The 20,461-nt window shown below is 40.1% G+C and overlaps 1 protein-coding gene across 1 annotated transcript in view; it reads right to left on the reverse strand.

Moving 5' to 3' along the window:
- The window catches only part of PDS5A (PDS5 cohesin associated factor A), a 128,456-nt gene continuing 122,875 nt past the window's right edge, over window positions 14,881-20,461 (reverse strand). Inside the window, exon 33 of the mRNA XM_018049381.1 lies at window positions 14,881-17,535. Coding sequence (XP_017904870.1) covers window positions 17,532-17,535 — 4 coding nt within the window. The 3' untranslated portion in view covers window positions 14,881-17,531. The remainder of the gene's footprint in view (window positions 17,536-20,461) is intronic.

Genomic DNA, 20,461 nt, shown 5'->3' on the forward strand with positions numbered 1-20,461 from the left:
GTTAATCAAGTAGCTGGAATTCAGACTATCTCGAAATCCATGTTCTTCACATCTTCCAACCCAGTCTGAAATATCCTGTCTCCCTGCTAATTAAATCCCCTTTTAACTAAATGTCACTTCTGTGAATCTTTTCCTCTTAAAGTTCTCCGAAGTCCCTCTCAGACACAATAAATTTTTTCCAGACTCTTGAACTTCGTTGTGTAAAGGTTTATTATAGCAGGCCTGTAATCACACTGTATTAGCAGAGTTTGTTTTCATGTCAGTCTTTTACTCCCTAAGGGTTGGAGCTGCATCTTTTTAACCTGTAACCCCAGCACAGAGCCTGGCAGAGTACTAATGCTCAGTAAAAAGGCAATGCCAAAGAATGCTCAACTATCGCACAATTGCACTCATCTCACATGCTAGTAAAGTAATGCTCAAAATTATCCATGCCCAGCTTCAACAGTACGTGAACTGTGAACTTCCAGATGTTCAAGCTGGATTTAGAAAAGGCAGAGGAACCAGAGATCAAATTGCCAACATCCTCTGGATCATCAAAAAAGCAAGAGAGTTCCAGAAAAACATCTATCTCTGCATTCTTGACTATGCCAAAGCCTTTGACTGTGTGGATCACCACAAACCGGAAAATTCTGAAAGAGATAATACCAGACCACCTGACCTGCCTCTTGAGAAACATGTATGCAGGTCAGGAAGCAACAGTTAGAACTGGACATGGAACAACAGACTGGTTCCAAATAGGAAAAGGAGTATATCAAGGCTGTATATTGTCACCCTGCTTATTTAACTTCTATGCAGAGTACATCATGAGAAACGCTGGGCTGGAAGAAGCACAAGCTGGAATCAAGATTGCCAGGAGAAATATCAATAACCTCAGATATGCAGATGATACCACCCTTATGGCAGAAAGTGAAGAAGAACTAAAGGGCCTCTTGATGAAAGTGAAAGAGGAGAGCGAAAAAGTTGGCTTAAAACTCAACATTCAGAAAACGAAGATCATGGCATCTGGTCCCATCACTTCATGAGAAATAGATGGGAAAACAGTGGAAACACTGGATGACTTTATTTTGGGGGGTTCCAAAATCACTGCAGATGGTGACTGCAGCCATGGAATTGAAAGATGCTTACTCCTTGGAAGAAAAGTTATGAACAACCTAGACAGCATATTCAAAAACAGAGACATTACTTTGCCAACAAAGGTTCATCTAGTTTAGGCTATGGTTTTTCCAGTAGTGATGTACAGATGTGAGAGTTGGACTATAAAGAAAGCTGAGTGCCAAAGAATTGATGCTTTTGAACTGTGGTGTTGGAGAAGACTCTTGAGAGTCAGGAGATCCAATCAGTCCATCCTAAAGGAAATCAGTCTTGAACATTCATTGGAAGGACTGAGGCTGAAGCTGAAAGTCCAGTACTTTGGCCACCTGATGTGAAGAACTGATTCTTTGGAAAAGACCCTGATGCTGGGAAAGATTGAGGGCAGGGTAGAAGGGGATGACAGAGGATGGGATGACAGAGGATGAGATGGCTGGATGGCATCACTGACTCGATGAAGTTTGAGTAAACTCTGGGAGTTGGTGATGGACAGGGAGGCCTGACGTGCTGCAGCCCATGGGGTCACAAAGAGTCGGACAGGACTGAGCAACTGAACTGAATGCTCAGTGTTTTCAGATGGAAATTATGAACCATTTTGACCTGTGGAAATGGTCCCTAAGGTGCTATTTATGTGCCATGCCAAACATAGGCACGCAGGTTATGTTTGTGGACACAGTTTTGAAAATAAGAGGCATCTAAATACGCATCAGAAGTCTCAGCTTAAAAGCCCTTCAGTACTTTGGTGCTTTTAGGGCTGAGTGCTCAGATTCTAGGCCACTACGAAAATCAGGCAAAGCATTATTCTAAGAAATGATTTAGAAAAGGGGGGAAAGTGGATTGAGTGTAAAATAGCTCTGTTCAAAAGGCCCTTCGTTATGTTCGTTTGTTTTTCTTTAGAATTTATTCATTCAGTTTTGACTGTGGTGGGTCTTCACTGCTGCTCGTCGGCCTTCTGTAGTCGTGATGAGCAGGGCTACTCTGTGTTTCTTCTCTTTGTGGTGGTTTCTCTCGTGGTGCATGAGCTTAGTTGCCCCATGGCATATGAACTTTTCCCAGACCAGGGATTGAACCTGTGTCTCCTACACTGGCAGGCAGATTCTTAACCTTTGGACCACTAGGGAAGTCCTATATTTTTCTTGTAAAGATCTGTTTCTGTTCTAGCTCCTTCCCATACTCCTCTTCATTTATCCCTTGACAAGTATCAGAATAGATTTGAGGCAAGTTTTAAAAGCAAGAAGAATAAATTAATGGTAAAATAATTATGTAATGGTCAAGAAGAGAATAGAGTCAAGAGCAAAGACTTGAGTCCCTTAGCGAGGAGATCAAACCAGTCAATCTTAAAGGAAATCAACCCTGAATATACATTGGAAGGACTGGTGCTGAAGCTGAACCTCCAATACTTTGGCCACCTGATGGAAAGAGCCAGCTCATTGGAAAAGATCCGGATGCTAGGAAAGATTGAGGGCAGCAGAAGAAGAGGGTGACAGGATGAGATGGTTGGATGGCATCACCGATGCAATGGACATGAACTTGGGCATGCTCCAGGAGACAGTGAGAGACAGGGAGGCCTGGCGTGCTGCAGTTTATGGAGTAACAAAGAGTTGGACACAACTGAGCAACTGAACAATAACAACTCATTTACCTATTTGTTATAATAATGTAGAGGAATCATTCCAATAACTACTGTTCCTTTTTTATTTTTTTTCAATAACATACCCAATCTATTCAGCACCTGCAGTGGATCATTTTTTAACACCCTTTATGCTACAGAGGAATCAATGATTTGCAGGAATCATTGAAATAATAATAAAATACAGTGAAATTTTTCTTTTATTGAACTTCATGTATGTAAAATTTAAAATAGTGCAAATGAGGAAAAGTAAATAGTTTTAATTTATATTAATATATTTTTTGAGAAAGAGGAAAACCATATTAGAATGATATACAATGAATATTGCAGTTTTTGAATCTTCTCTAAATTTAGTAATATTATCAAAATTGATCTTTCTATATTAATGTTCAAAAAGATTATACTCAGATTTTCATTTATCCTTACTATACAGTCCATGGAATTCTCCAGGCCAGAATACAGGAGTGGGTAGACATTCCCTTCTTAGGGGATCTTCCCAACCCAGGGATTGAACCTAGGTTTCCCACATTGCAGGGGGATTCTTTACCAGCTTAGCAACAAGAGAAGCCGAGAATACTGGAGTGGGTAGCCTATCCCTTCTCCAGGGGATCTTCCCGACCCAGGAATCGAACCAGGGTCTCCTGCATCGCAGGCAGATTCTTTACCAACTGAGCTACCAGGGAAGCCCATATTATGTTTAAAAAAGATTTTACTCATTTTTATGTATCCTTACTCATAGTTGAATAAAGAACTTTTTGTTTTAATTTTGAAGAGTATTGCATGAAGCAATGGATTACCAGTTATAGGAAAAGTATCTAAGGATAGTGTCAAAAATTCATAAAGTCCCGTATCACAGAATATTCCAGAAATTGCAACGCTGTCAACATTTTGCTTTTAAGGATTGAGTCTAGCAACTTGAATAGAAAAAAAACCTAAACACAAAAATTCCAAATTGTAGAGTGGCAAGTTTGCTGTGATTGAAGTTGACTTTCATTTCATTATTTTAAATCCAGGTGCTTCAGGCTTCTGCCTTCTGCTTAGAATGCAGTAAGCCCACTCTAATAAGAAAAGGCAGATAATCCACAACGTCATAACTTTTCTTGAATCCATCAGAGAACTGAAGTAACCCAGTTCAGTTCCGTCACTCAGTCGTGTCCGACTCTGCAACCCCATGAATCGCAGCACGCTGTCTATCACCAACTCCCGGAGTCCACTCAAACCCATGTCTGTCAAGTCTGTGATGCCATCCAGCCATCTCATTCTCTGTTGTCCCCTTCTCCTGCCTTCAATCTTTTTTAGCATCAGGGTCTTTTCCAATGAGTCAGCTCTTGGCATCAGGTGGCCAAAGTATTGGAGTTTCAGCCTCAACATCAGTCCTGCCAATGAAAACCCAGGACTGATGTCCTTTAGGATGGACTGGTTGGATTTCCTTGCAGTCCAAAGGACTCTCAAGAGTCTTCTCCAACACCTCACTTCAAAAGCATCAATTCTTTGGCACTCAGCTTTCTTCACAGTCCAACTCTCACAGCCATACATGACCACTGGAAAAACCATAGCCTTGACTAGACGGACCTTTGTTGGCCAAGTAATGTTCCTGCTTTTTAATATGCTGTCTAGGTTGGTCATAACTTTCCTTTTAAGGAGTAAGCGTCTTTTAATTTCATGGCTGCAATTGCTATCTGCAGTGATTTTGGAGCCCAGAAAAATGAAGTCTGACACTGTTTCCACTGTTTCTCCATCTATTTCCCATGAAGTGATGGGACTGGATGCCATGATCTTCGTTTTCTGAATGTTGAGCTTTAAGCCAACATTTTCACTCTCCTCTTTCATCAAGAGGCTCTTTAGTTCTTCATTTTCTTCCATAAGGGTGGTGTCATCTGCATATCTGAGGTTATTGATATTTCTCCCGGCAATCTTGATTCCAGCTTGTGCTTCCTTCAGCCCAGCGTTTCTCATGATGTACTCTGCATAGAAGTTAAATAAGCAGGGTGACAATATACAGCCTTGACAGACTCCTTTTCCTATTTGGAACCAGTCTGTTGTTCCATGTCCAGTTCTAACCGTTGCTTCCTGACCTGCATACATGTTTCTCAAGAGGCAGGTCAGGTGGTCTGGTATTCCCATCTTTTTCAGACTTTTCCACAGTTTATTGTGATCCACACAAACGCTTTGGCATAGTCAATAAAGCAGAAATAGATGTTTTTCTGAAACTCTCTTGCTTTTTCCGTGATCCAGAGGATGTTGGCAATTTGATCTCTGGTTCCTCTGCCTTTTCTAAAACCAGCTTCAACATCTGGAAGTTCACTGTTCAGGTATTGCTGAAGCCTGGCTTGGATAATTTTGAGCATTACTTTACTAGCATGTGAGATGAGTGCAATTGTGTGGTAGTTTGAACATTCTTTGGCCTTGCCTTTCTTTGGGATTGGAATGAAAACTGACCTTTTCCAGTCCTGTGGCCACTGCTGAGTTTTCCAAATTTGCTGGCATATTGAGTGCAGCACTTTTCAGTGTCATCTTTCAGGATTTGAAATAGCTCAACTGGAATTCCATCACCTCCACTAGCTTTGTTCATACTGATGCTTTCTAAGGCCCACTAGCTTTACATTCCAGGATGTCTGGCTCTAGGTGTGATCACACCATCGTGATTATCTGGGTTATTTAGATCTTTTTTGTATAGTTCTTCTTTGTATTCTTGCCACCTCTTCTTAATATCTTCTGCTTCTGTTAGGTCCCTACCATTTCTGTCCTTTATCGAGCTCATCTTTGCATGAAATGTTCCCTTGGTATCTCTAATTTTCTTGAAGAGATCTCTAGTTCTTTCCCATTCTGTTCTTTTCCTCTATTTCTTTGCATTGATCGTTGAGGAAGGCTTTCTTATCTCTCCTTGCTATTCTTTGGAACTCTGCATTCAAATGGGTATATCTTTCCTTTTCTCCGTTGCTTTTCGTTTCTCTTCTTTTCACAGCTATTTGTAAGGCCTCCCCAGACAGCCATTTTGCTTTTTGGCATTTCTTATTTTGGGGGATGGTCTTGATTCTTGTCTCCTGTAGAATGTCGTGAACATCCATCCATAGTCCATCAGGCACTCTGTCAACTAGATCTAAGTCCCTTAAATCTATTTCTTACTTCCACTGTATAGTCATAAGGGATTTGATTTAGGTCATACCTGAATGGTCTAGTGGTTTTCTCCACTTTCTTCAATTTCAGTCTTAATTTGGCAATAAGGAGTTCATGATCTGAGCCAACCCAGTGGCCTAAAATTTAAAGACCGGTGCCTGAGACACACAGGGGAAGTCATGCCTACATGTAGGTGCTTCTACGTGGTCTTCTATCAGCACTCACAAGGAACACCCAATACTAGCGGAGAACTGAGATGAAACTCTTGGTAGTGCAGGCTAGGGGGAGGTGAGAAACTGCTGCTATGGAAAAAAAAAACAAGCCCTGCCCAGGTTCATCTCTGCTAGGTAAGAAAAGCAGTATCTGCTTGAGAAGGAGAGCAGCCTTTCACCCCAGACTACAAGTGAAGATCAAATGAGGCTGGAGAAAGAAAAAGAAAAATCCTTGTCCCATGGGGAAGAGGAAGAAAACCATCCTGGAAGCAGGCCATTGGAGTCTCCTACTGCTGAGATGGGGTCAGGGTCACTGAGGAAGCCCCATCCCTTACATATTTTACTGCCAGCCGGCCCGTTTCTGGTGAGGCTTCTTCCTGGACTCTGTAGACAGCCACCTTCTTACTCTGTCCTACGTGGCCTTTCCTCGGAGTGCAGGTGGGGAGAGAGTGTACAAGTTCTCCAGTTTCTCATAACGACGCTAATTCTATTGCAGCAGCTGTCCACCCTATTTTAACCTTAACTAACCTTAATGACCTAATTTAACCTTAATTAACTCCTAAAAGCCCTCTTTCCAGATACAGCCATATTGTGGGTTAGGGCTTCAGTGTAAGAATGTTGGTGGAGGGTGAGGGGGACTCAGTTCTGTCCACAACAGATAATCTGATGAACTATTCACTATGGTACTCATAAGGTACCATCCCTTCATACCTGCTGGAGTTTCACTGCTTTCTGCCCTTACTGGGCCCAGGAGCTAATATCCAGATTACCTCCCATTTTCCTGAGGGTCTGCTGACAGCAACTACTTCCAGTACAGATTTATTAGTAAGAAATCAACTCTAGCTTATTCAAGAAGAAAAGAAATTTGTTAGTGAGGACTCTGGGAGGACCAGAAAATTCAACTCAGAGGCTCTAGAACCAGAAGCAATGCCCAAAATATTATAGAACTGGTCCTGTGAAGGTCCAACCTCCGCTGCCAATGCCTGGGCACCCAGCCTGCCCACGGCACTGATACCACTAGGTGTGAATGCTGGACACTGCTGCCCCCACTTCCAGGGTGGAGTGGCCCCTGTTCTGTGGGGTCACAGTCCACATCTCAAAGTAGGTGTAGGTGTTTGGTTGACAGCATCCAGGTCTTAGGAAGACTGGGAAAGTCGTGTTGGTGTTCGCAGCGTCTATAGAGGGAAATGGCTTTGTCTCACGGAGTGTCAGCTGGGGGGGTGTTCCCCAGACCCCAAAAGGGCATTCAGAATACTGACTGTCCAAAAACTGATGATAAAGTTTTACTTACAGATATGGCCTCTTTGGAGTTGAACTATATGGGAATGTGAGGAAACTTTCTACCTGGCTCAAAAGAGACTAATTAACAGAAGTGGGGTAGTTGGCTCAGAGCCTGGAAAACAGATTCAGCAACAAGAGCAGAAGTATCTGAGTGTCTTGATCACTGCCTGAGGATGTTCTGGTGGGCCGCCAATCTGTTGAATGGTGGCAAAGCTGTGAGCAGGTGAGAACTTACTATGGCCAGGCATTCTGTGAGGTGTTTCCCATATTTTACCCTCATGACTCTGAAGCACTTATTATTTTACAGGTGAGAAACTTGAGTTGTGAAAGGTCATATAAGATTTCCAAAATCTCACAGTGCCAGGTGTAATCAGGATTCTGCAGGCAACTGCAGCTTTTGGAAGGTGATATGGAGATGACCCAGTGGACTCTTCCTGTAGAGTCTACACTTCCCAGACCTCATTCAGTTCAGCTTCCCACAGACTTCCCAAGCAGAGAGGAGGAACTGATAAGTCACTGTGAACATGCTGGTCTTTGGTTTACACAGGGTCCTTTGTGTCTGGTTAATAAGGCCAGTCCTATGGAAAAACTTTTTCCTGACACCACTCCCTCCCCCCAGCGAAGGACAAGACTAACCCCAGCGAGTAACCATCTGAAAAGTAGAGCTCACTGGTGGGAAGATGGTGTGCCTATATAATCAATTATTGTTAACAGTGGTGCTTTTGACATAATGTGGATTCAATAATTTGTTTCTTAAGTAGATGCAGTTTTGTGTAGGTAGACTTACTTTTTTTGAGATGTCTCATTTATCTGAAACTTTAAGGTACAAATTACATAAAACACCCCTCCTTAAATGTTTAATTCAGTGATTTTCAGCCAATTTACTGACCTGTGTTACTATCACTATGATCCAGTTCTGGAGCATTTCCATCACTTCAGTAAGATCCCCTGAGCCAATTTACAGTTAATTGTTGCTCTCAGGCTTAGTCCCAGGCAATCACTAATCTACTTTCCATCTCTGTCGATTTGCCGTCTCTGGATAGTTCATATAAATGGAAGCATACAATATGTACTTCTCTGCATATGGCCACTTCCACTTTGCAGAATGTTTCTGAGCTTCATCTATGTTGGAGCTTGATCAGTATTTCCTTCCTTTTTATTTCTTGAAGTGAAGTGAAAGTCGCTCAGTCGTGTCTCTTTGTGACCCTCTCTGGAATTCTCCAAGCCAGAATACTGGAGTGAGTAGCCTTTCCCTTCTCCAGGGGATCTTCCCAACCCAGGGATCGAACCCAGGTCTCCCGCATTGCAGGCGGATTCTTTACCAGCCGAGCCACCAGGGAGGCCCTTTTACTGCTTAGTAGTATTCTACTGTATATATGTATTTTGTTTATATGTTTGTTAAATATGGGTAGATCATATTTTGTTCATGCATTCACTAGTTGATGGATTCTTGTTTAATTTGACCTTGATTTCCTTAGATTATTGTTTGCATACATGGAGGCAACAGAAAACAACAGGTGGTATCACCCCAACTTCTGCCTACCGTCTTGGGTTCCTTATCGTTTTTCCTGCTCTCATATCGCACTCACCATCAAGTCCTAGGGAGGTTGTGGCCCTCTCAGAAAGCTGGTTGGAAAGGTTTAAACAGGAAGCACTGAGTTGTGCAGTCAGACTATGTGGATTTAAACTTCCTCCTTTTTCCTGAGACTTGGGCTTATGGTTTTAAACATATCTCTGATACCTCAGTTGGTAAAGAATCCGCCCGCAGTGCAGGAGATCCCGGTTCGATTCCTGGGTCAGCAAGATCCGCTGGAGAAGGGATAATACCCACTCTAGTATTCTGGCCTGGAGAAATTCCATGGATTGTATAGTCAGTGGGGTCGCAAAGAGTCAGACATGACTGAGCAACTTTCGCTTTACTGAGCTTCAATGACATGTATAAATGGACATGAATGTAGTAGTTATGAGATTATTGTGATGATTCAATGTGCCAGTGTATGTAAAGTGCAAAACTTTTGACAAGTTAGTAGTTTTATCAGCTTTGGGTGTAGGACTAAAGGTTAGGCAGAGCAAACAGCCTCTTCTCTGCTTCACTTTCGTTTAGTTAAACCAGAGCCAGGACAGACTAGGCAATGAAGGGCCAGTACATTCTGATCTGATGGTCAGGGTGGGAAAGGTTCTGATTGGCCAGTCTCCAAGGTAACTGACCGAATCTTGCCCCATGAAAGGAAGGCGCTCTGTGGAATAAGGAAAATGAAAAGCATCTCAGTGCTTTTGAGGCCCAAGGAAGCAACTCTTAATTTGAATTCCTAAGTAGGAAAATGTTCTGGCCTTCTTTACCTAAACATCCTGTTCCAGCACAAATGAAGGCCTGTGTGTCAGACTCTAATCCTGCAGCATGGGACCCCTACACAGCCTTTAGATTTCCCCAACTGGGCTTCTCTTGAGGTACATGCCCTTCTGAGTATCCAGGAGAGATGGTAAGGCCTCCCAGGCCTGCTGGACTTTGTAGTTATTTTAAGGCACATTATCATCCTCACCTGTTTCCTGCCACGTGATTGATACTGTGAGATCCTCAACCCAGGCCTTCAAGGGTTCCTGCCTGAATTCACAGAGCAAAAGTGTCTTTGTGTCTGATAAATGTGTGCCGTCATGATTCAGCTTTTCTAAGGGGATGAGAAGCTAGTTGCAATGCCAGCCCTTTCTGAGCTTCTCTTAACTATTATTGTTAAAAAATATTCATTATAAAAACTATTCATTATAAGCAGGGATATTAAACTGAAAGGGAACACAGTGAGAAACGTGTCTAATCTGCTTATTCCTACTTTCACAACTCTGTTCTCCCCGAAGCCAAATGGTGGTGAAGGCCATGGGTTTGTACAGTGGCTTTCTTCTTTTTTAGAAATGCTATTGAAGTATAGTTGATTTACAATATTGTATTAATTTTTCTGTACAAAGAGTGATTCACACTCTTTTCCATTATGTTTTATCACAGGATGTTGAATGTATTTCCTGTTATACAGTAGGACCTTGTTGTTTATCTGTAATAATAATTTGCATCTGCTAATCCCAGACTCCTTATCCTTTCCCCCCCAAAGCCCCCTTGGCAACCACAAGTGTTTTCTCTATATTTGTGGGTGGGTCTGTTTCATAGATATGTTCATTTGGGTCATATTTTAGATTCCACATATAGGTGATATCACGCGGTACTTCTCTTTCTCTTTATGACTTACTTTACGTGGTATATAGTCTCCAGGTCCGTCCGTGTTGCTGCAGGTGGCACTGTTTTGTTCGTTACAGCTGAGTGATATTCCATGGTGTGTTTGCTGCCTCTTACTCATCCTTCCGTCTGTTGACGCAGATTTAGGCTGTCTCCATGTCCTGCTTCTGTAAAGAGTGTTGCTGTGAGCACAGGGGTGCATGTGTCTTTTCAAATTATAGTTTTCTTCTGAAATATGCCCTGGAGTGGAATTGCTGGATCATATGTTAACTCCACTTTAAGTTTTTTTAGGAACAACCACACTGTTCTCTGTAGTGGCTGCACCGATTTACATTCCTACCTACAGTGTAGCAGAGTTCCCTTTTTTCACACCTTCTTCAGCATTAATAAATTCATAGACTTTGTAATGATGGCCATTCTGCCTGATGTGAAGTAATATCTCATTGTAGTTTTGATTTGCATTTCTCTAATAATTTGCTATGTTGGGCATATTTTCATGTGCCCATTGTTATCTTTGGATATGTACGTCTCCTTTAGATAAACGTCTATTTAGGTCTTCAGCCCATTTTTTGGTTGGGTTGTTTCTTTTGTGTTAATGAGTTGTGTGAGCAGTTTGTATATTTTGGAAATTAATCCCTTGTCAGTTGCATCATTTGCAAATGTTTTCTCCCAGCCCATAGGTTGTCTTTTCATTTTGTTCATGGTCTCCATTGCTGTGCAAAAGCTTGTAAGTTTGACTCGATCCCATTCATTTATTTTTGCTTTTATTTCTCTTGCTTTGGCTGGGCTAAGAAAATGCTGGTATGATTTATGTCAGAGAAATTTTTTTCGTTAGTTTTTTGCTGTGCTAGGCCTCTATTGCTGCATGCAGGCCTTCTCTAGTTGCAGCAAGTAGAAACTAGTTTGGGTGTGTGGGCCTCTTGTTGCAGAGCATGAGCTCTAGGGCGGGTGGTCTTCAGTAGTTGCAGCCTGTGGGCTCAGTAGTTGTGGCACACGGGCTTAATTGATCCATGGCATGTGGGATCTTCGTTTCTGGACCAAGAATCAAATCTGTGTTCCCTGCATTGGCAGGTACATTCTTAACCACTGGACCACCAAGCAAGAACCATAGAATGTTTTGCCTATGTTTTATGGTGTCATATCTTGTATCTAAGTCTCTAAGCCATTTTGAACTTATTTTTGTGTATAATGTGAGGGGTATATTCTAACTTCAGTGATTTGCATGCAAGTGTCCAACCTTCCCAACAACACTTGCTGAAGAGACTGTCTTTTCCCTGTTGTATATTCTTGCTTCCTTTGTGGAAGGTTAATTGGCCATAGTGTGTGGGTTTATTTCTGGGCTCTGTTCTGTTGTTCTATGTGTCTGTTTTTGTAGAATACCATATTGTTTTGAGTAACGTAGATTTGTAGTATTGTCTAAAGTCTAGGAAGTTTATGCCTCCTGCTTTGTTGTTTTTCTTCAGGATTGCTTTGGCAATTATGGGCTTTTATGGTTCCATATAAATTTTAGGATTAGTTTTTTCAGTCCTGTGAAAAATGTCATGGGTAATTTGATAGGAAACACATTAGATCTGTAGATTGCTTTCAGTGGGATGGCCATTTTAACAAGATTAATTCTTCCAGTCCAAGAGCATGGGATATCTTTCTGTATATTTGAATCATCTTCAGTTTCCTTTATTAATGTTTGTAGTTCTCAGCGTGGAAGTCTTTTAGCTACTTGGTGAGGTTTATTCCTTTTACTTTTTGTATGTGATTTTAAAAGGGATTATTTGTTCACATTCCCTTTCTGATATTTCATTGCTTGTGTGAAGAAATGTAACCAATTTTTGTATGTTAATCTTATATCCTATTACCTTGCTGAATTTGTGGATCAGTTCTAGGAGTTTTTATGTGGAGTCTTTGGCATTTTCTATATATACTATGTCATCTGTATCAAATGACAATTTTACCTCTTCCCTACCAATCTGAATACCTTTTATTTCTTTTTCTTGCCTGATTGCTTTGTGGCTTTCTTTTTTTCCACTTAATTTTTATGGAATGCTTATAATTTCCTTCATTCTTCCATAGGAAATGTAAAATTTAGGTAGTTCTGATCTTCAAAACACGATGCCAGAATTATCAGTAAGAGAGAAAATACACATTAGTGAAAATCAGGCCTTTGGACACACTTCATTGCCATTTATGTTACCATTGTGATAAAAAGTGGAATTAGCAGGAGACTGGAATTGATGTAATAGACTTCTGGAAAGAGGCAGGCCAAGCTTCCAAATGGTCAGTTGGAAGCTTAGGCCAATTCTATGTACAGCAATTAAAAGAACCTCCTTGTAAAATGTTCACAAGTAAGGTAGTTTTAAGGGTATCAGCCTTCTGCCTTTCAGCTCTTAACCTGAGGTGGGTGCGAAGGGGCAGGTTACTTTTGTCTCTGCAGCTGATCTTTCTCTTGGAACGTATACTCCACTGCAGGCAGGTAAAGCCAGATGGTGAAACTGCCAAGGCTTTTCTGGGAGGGAAAGGGTTTCAGGAGATTTCTGGGGTTTGGGATAGGTGGCATTGGGGTGATCTGTTCTGGAAAAGGTTCAGAATAAAACTGAGTCTTTGAAGGGCTGCTGTCTGGGTCCCCATCAAAATTTGTTTCTTGGAGCTAAATCCCTAGTTTGTCCAAAGAAGCCACAGTATTTGTGCTTTACATGGGGGTGCATTCAGGATGGCAGGCAACCACGGTTTGGGGGCTGGGATCAGGTGCTCCAGGCTTCCCAGGTGGCGCTAGTGGTGAAGAATCTGCCTGCCCATGCAGGAGATGCAAGAGGTGTGGATTTGATCCCAGGGTGGGAAGATGCCCTGGAGTCAGAAATGGCAGCCCACTCCAGTATTCTTGCCTGGAGAATCCCATGGACACAGGATTCTGGTTGGTTATAGTCTGACATACAGTCAGATACAACTGAGTGACTTATCATGCACACCAGGAGCTCCAGAGTCTGAATAGAGCAGTGTTTTGCCCAAGGGAAGTGCTCAGGTGATGTTCATGTTGTTGAAACAGCCATCTCATCTGCCCCTAGTCCTTTTATGCTTACTTCCTCCCACGCCACCCTGAATCTGGAGAGCCGACTCCTGCATCAGGTTCAGCTCAATTACTTTTAGGGACCTACATGCTCAAAACAGTTCTCCGAATAGCACTTCTCCAGAAAAGGTAAGGATTTTCTGCTTCTGCTGCCTCCATGAGGTCTCACATCCAGGCACGCGTCACCTGGACAGCCACCTATGCCGGTGTTGTGCTATTAGCTTTATATCGCTAGTCCTCCTAAGGCATCTTAGTGTTTTTAATGCCAGCCCCCACCACTGAGCTGTCCGTACAGAATGGTTATCTCCAACCCTTACATTTTTTTTTTTTTTGTGGCTTCCACAGATCTGAACTTTGCACTAAGGTGCGCTTGTGTATAACTGACCTCCAGGTGGTTGCTTTACAAGCTTCTGGAAGAATGGATACAGTGTTGTTTCTTAGAGGGATGCATGGTCTTTGCTAGAGAAAGGAGTAACTAAAGAATGAAGGGGAGGAAAGTGCCTTAAGTTGGAATCAGCATTGATTACAAAATGTTATTTGAGAAACACCCCCAAAATTCAAGTCCTGATCACCCGCTTGCCTGACTCATGTTCCTGTCAGATTCTGAAATAACCACAAGGATATTGTTACTCTTAAATGGAAATGAAAGATCGGAGCTCTGGTTTACAGACTGAGTGTCTGATTATACTCATTTCCACTGTTGCTGGCTTGTAGCAAACTTTTAGCTTCTTGTAGGCAAAGCTATCATTATTTAGGTAGGTTGCAAAGATTCTTGCCAGACTGCTGGAGACTTGGTCACTAGCGGTTTCTACTGACCGTTATTTATGTGAATGAAAAGTATCCAAGTGTGGAATAACAACCCCATTGAGGGTCAAGTACAGAAACCAGTCATGATAGCTTCTCTTCTCATTCGGTTCACCTCTTACTCCAGATACACGTATGTAATCTGCTTGTTCTCTATGAATTAGTTTTTGAGGTAAATGTGCATGTTCAGAATTTGCAATAAAAAGGTATATCAACAGGTTAAATGGAAGGCCACTTTTAAGTTCTTAAAAGACAATTTCTAAAGTTTCCTAGATGCCCATAAGAATTCATCCCATTATTATATTCTCCCTCAGTCACTGTAAGCCATGTAGTCGGAAGTTTGAAGGCCTTTGATTCCTTACAGGGATGTGCAAAGTCCAGAATCTAAACAGGAAATATGCAAAGACATTTTATCAGCTTGTGACATATCAAGAGGGTACATGAATATTCAGGGTTCCACACTACTATGTAATGCTGCATTTCTTGGTTTTATTTGAAACAATGCATATTTTTAGCATTTTATGGTAGGATTTTACACTTGTCATTTACACAAATTACAAGGTTCTCTTCAAGTCTTTAAAAAATTTTTTAAAAATTCAGCCCATGTGCAGCACAAGAATATGCAAAACTACTTTACATTATACACACTTTTTATCAAAGGAGATACAAAATTCTGGCTTGTAGTTTTAGACAAATACAAGAAGCTTCAAACTAGACACAAAGGGTTAACATTAATTCTCAAATATAAGTCTGCACTTTGTGTTGTATTTCTCTGAGATGTGAATACCAAATTCCTAAGAGATTTTACTTTTTCCTTTTTCAAAGGAAAATGACAAATTTCCCTTAAACAAGTCCCTCCCCGTCAGGTCAGTCCTACTCTCCCATCCCTTAGTGCCAGACACTTGCGTCATATTAAAAAAAAATCCAAGGTGGGCCATTTACATTTTGTATGTGGACCAGATCCTTTTAGCTAACTCCTCTCTTGCAAAAATCTAAGCAGCCGTAACTGATGGGAATGGCTGCGACACTGTGTTAAATATGATTTCACGCTAGGTAATCTAGTCAGCTATGATGCTGAATGATTAGTTAAAAGGAGATGAGAGAGAGGTGGCCACTACCAGTGTGCTTTTTATTGGTGGCAAATTGGTGGCCTTAAGAATCAAGCTGTCTGATGCTAAGAGAACTTCAAAATCTAAACAGAACATGCCCACTGATGGCTTGAGGGACTTCTCTGATGCTTATGCATAGATATTCTTTTTCAGCATGTTGGAGGCAATATTTTATCTTATCTTTCTAAAGGATTATGAAGAGGCAATAAGGAAGAGTAGAACTTTTTCTGCCCTTTTAAAAGGTAATTATCTGGTATCCATTGTTCCCTAGCCATCATCCAACACCTAAATGAGTGTATATGCATATTTAACAGAATTATCCATCTTTCAGTCAGTCAGTATACAGCCAACTCTTGATTACCTATGAGAACATTAAGTGACATTTACTACCAACAAATTTTACATTGAACATTATCATCCTTTTTGGACACAGGTCATGTTCACTCTTTACATCTCATGTAGACTACAGCCTGTCAAGACCCAGTTATCACACAAACGTTTATGTCCTCAAACCCACGCTAGGTGTATGCAAGGACACTGAGCACATTCAGATAGGGCTTCGGGGAAAGGGCTTCAGTGGAGAGTGGGGGGCAGGTGAGAAAGGACCAATCTCGAGTTCCTCCTGAATTAGCTCTTATGGTATGCTTTGTTATTTTAATTTTATGATTAATTACATGATTTTATGCAAAATCTAAAACCTGAGGCATAGTCACTATTTTGTATAGATAATGGAGAGTTGACTGTAATCATGTTGTTTATAACTTTAGCCCTTTCACATAAAAACTGCACAGGAAAACACAATGTGATAAAAAGATTAAAAAAGACTACCATATGACATCTAGAAGCATTTATTTTATGCAAAAAACTTAAATATGAATATGTGTACACAAAAAGTGCACACATTACCTATGCTGAACAATGCCAAGAAACAATATATTGATGCAATAGTTGTCTTCAAAAATAAACATAAAAACGGAGCCCAGACTGGCAGACAAAGCAAAACACTTATTTCCCAACAGCACAATGCTGAAATTGATAGCAATCCTAAGCACCTCCCACTTTCCTTACAAAGCTGCCAAAGTCCAACTATTTAAAAAGAATTGACTTTTTTTTACATCAATAATAAAAATCTGGTGACAAACATTATAAAACCAAATGCTGGACAGTTTTTACTCCTTTAAAATTTCAAATATTCCAACATAATGACAGGAGTAAAAACCACTTTAAAGTGATATGCTTTATGAAACAGACAACAATATGTACATTTATTGAAAATTATATTAAACTAAAATGGAGGGGAAATCAAAATATGAAGTGATATGAAATCAATAATAATTTTAATTATTTTCTCACTCTGATAAAAATCAGAAAGCAACATTTATAAAATTGCCACCACATCACTTTTCATAGCAGGGAACTGAAATCTGTACATCTCATTTTGCAGAAAAGTAGGCAGGCAGAAAGAATTATACATAAAAGTTTCCAAAAGGAAAAAAAAGACATATTTAATCTGATTTCTCTTCTTCTAAAAAATTAATTCAGTAGACTTCTATTTTTTTTCTCTTGTGTAACACGGGAAATTCCTGGCTCTAAAATTGATGAATTTTCATTGTCAGTGTAAGGACATCCTGTTACTTTCTTTAAAATAAAGACTGCAGCATGGAAATTAATGGTGTATTATGCCGTTAAACTCCAGATATGCAGGAACTGGAACCAAGTGTTAAGCAATTTGCTTAATTATTGACTTTTCATAAGAAAAGTCTGGGGGGAGGGTGGAAAAGAGTTGCTTTTAGCCTCTCTCTCAAGAGTTTCTGCTGTACATTTCCATCAAAGGAGTTGTGGTCATGTGAAAAAAGGAAGTAATAACTTTTTTCAGTTTTCAAGGCAGAAAGTGTGTTCTGAAGTTAGCTTCATTTTCTGTTCAAGGTCATTCTGAATCCAAGTTTTTGCAGAAGCTAGAGCCTGCTTCTGTTTGGCCTTCATTTTCTCCCTTTGCAAATAAATTTTCTTTTTACCTTGGGGATAGGAGAAAGCAATGTTAGTAAGATAAAAACAGGAAAACAAACCATACATAGATTTTTTCTATAGTTATTATCTAAAATCTGAAAAATTTTTTCATTTTTCACATGAGACTTCACTTGATTTAGGAATCTTTCCCTAAACTATATAAAAACAAAATACCAATTAAGAGGTTTTTATAAGCATTGCTACCCAGTGCCCAATTTGTTTATTACTGCAATAAAACACTAAAAGCTATTTGAAATAATTTTTAATTAATACTTCCAAAATTATACAGTAGAAAAATTATTAGATAACTATGGCTAAATGAATTTAAAAAGCAGTAAAAGTTCTGTTCTTTAGTTTACTAAAAAAGGAGGAAAATTTAGCTTAATTCTGCTATGAATAATCCCCCATTGATTCTACGTCCCGAAAAGGGAGGGAAAATTATGACCCCTGGAAGGATGAAGTAGTGGGATAGGGTCTCTTCTTCTCCCTTCATCTACTCCTCTCTGGGACGAGAAAGAAGCCATCTAAGGGGTGAGGGAGTGGTAGGTGGGGAAAACTGAGCATGCTGGAGTTCTGTGTGCGGTTATTTGTTCAATTTAGGGGTAAACTAGTAGTTACCTAGCCTATGTCATTCCACATTTAGGGGTGGGGTGGAAAGTCATGGCTTGCAGGATCTCAGTTCCTGGACCAGGGACTGAACCTGGGCCAGGGCAGTGAAAACCAGGAATCCTAATCACTAGGCTGCCAGGAAACTCCTTATCATTCCACATTTTTAATCAACCATTAAGACTGTGTCTCCCTGATGATTCCAAACTTGGGAAAGAAAGATAAGGGGGAGGTTTACTTATATTCCCAAACCCCAATGTTACATATACCTTTTATAAAGATAACAATGCTAACAACAAAAAAAAGCTAAGTAAGATTCTTATAGAGTATTAATTTGTTATAATAGAATTTAATAATATGATATCAAAGAATCCTCTACAAGCTGCCTGCTGCACCTTCAGGAAGCTTCCCTTTACTAGCTCTGAGTCCTCAGTATCTTTCTGTCTGCTCTCACAGACTTTTAAACGATCCAGGTCACTGGAAGAATTTCCTGGACTTGATTCTATGTCCCAAAGTGAATTGCCATCACTTACGAGCACTTGGCTTCTGAAAAATTTCATATTATTTTGATAAAAATTCACTTGAATTTTATAATACTGAAGAATATTTATATTAAACTAATATATGGTTGTTTAATACATAAGGAAACATACTTAGGGGATACTTCTAAAATATAAATTTGTGATGTGAGAAAACCTTCTCAATATACAAATGAGCACAGGAAATCAGTAAATTCTTTGCTTAATAAAATAAAAATTTCAAGATTCTTGGACACTAATACTAAGCATACTACACAAAACACATTAATCCAAAACTGCTGTTATCCTATTTGATAAGTTCCTTAAATTCAGTCTTCCCATATGTCCCAGGTTTAAGGATTGTATCTCCATGGGTGTTTATTGATATTTTCTTTTTCAGGGAAGAATTTGGTCTTAAAGGTAAATAAAACATACTCAACAATCAGCACACCTATAAAAACACATTTTCAGTGCAAAACGTTTCAGATTGTTTGCCATTTGGATAATAGTTTAAAAACAAAGGAAAAACAAGTGAACTAATAACTGAAAAGATGGTGAATCCTCCATTCTCAAACTCAGGATGCCAACATTAAGTGACCAGTTGTACAGATACTATTTCCCAACTACAGTATACAAATGGCTGAGTTTTATAAACCTACAGAGTAAATTCAAGGAATTTTCTCAAAAGAAGTAACAATTTCAAATGCAGCCCAAAATATAAACAGGAACATTTGTTGGAACACACACATAGAAGCTGATGGAATACATTTATTGCAAAAATCCAAAGGGATCTAAAAAATCCTACAGGTAAGTTTACAAGTCAAAATCCTGAATTAAGAAATGAATTATATAAGTAGAAATGTTACTAAAAATTATTATTTACTCAATGTTGTCAATGAGAGGACCTAACGAGGAATTATAGAGGGGTGTGTACTTGCTGCACTGTGTAAGTGATGGCCATGGTATGTAAATGGCTGCAGAGGCTACCACTTAAGGGTCCTGCATTATAGGGCTGGATTAATGGGGTTATAAACAAAGCGTCTAGACTGTGGCTGAAATATACTTGGGCCTCAAACATGGTTTTCATTAATTAGTTAATAATAAAGTTTAAATAATCATAAAATAAATACCAAGTAATAAAACTGGGCAAGTTTTCTGGAGGTGATGCTAGTAGTACCGATTGTAGACAGCCTGCCTACCTTGAGGAGATCTGACACTCAGATCTAAAAGGAGAGACGGCGTATAGGAGGCAGGGTAATGCCCGGAAAGGCTCTTTTCAGATGTTACTGTAAAGTTGTGACCAGAGCAGGAACGGACCATACCATCAGTGAAGTGAGAAATTACGTACGTAAAATGTGTGAAGAGTAATGCAAGGTAAAGAAAAAGACTGACGAAGTAGCATCTGGAGTTAGATACTAGGGTCACAGAGAGGCACAAGTATGCCTGGCCTTGCTCTCAAAGGCTTACATTCAAGCTTAAAATCTGGGGGCAATTAAATTAGTTTTAGCGCAGTGATCCAGACCCAGATCTGGTTCCACAATGCAAGGACCCTAGGCTACACTTCAAGTTGCCAGGGCAGCAGTAACTGACCTGATCCTACCACTCTGGGTTCATCCTTAGCTCAGAAATGCAGTGCTTGATGGCTGTCAGCATTGGCAACCCTGTCTCTTTATTAACTACATGGTCAAAAGTGTACTGATAATCTTAACAGGCTGATTCAAGGTGTTTGTATTAGCTCTGTATTCTGAATTGTTCAGTCATGTGGCTTAAACTTGTATCTGATTCTCACTGGGTCTCAGGAAAATACAGG

This window comes from Capra hircus, chromosome 6, assembly GCF_001704415.2.
Source record: "Capra hircus breed San Clemente chromosome 6, ASM170441v1, whole genome shotgun sequence".
Taxonomy (NCBI): Eukaryota; Metazoa; Chordata; class Mammalia; order Artiodactyla; family Bovidae; genus Capra; species Capra hircus.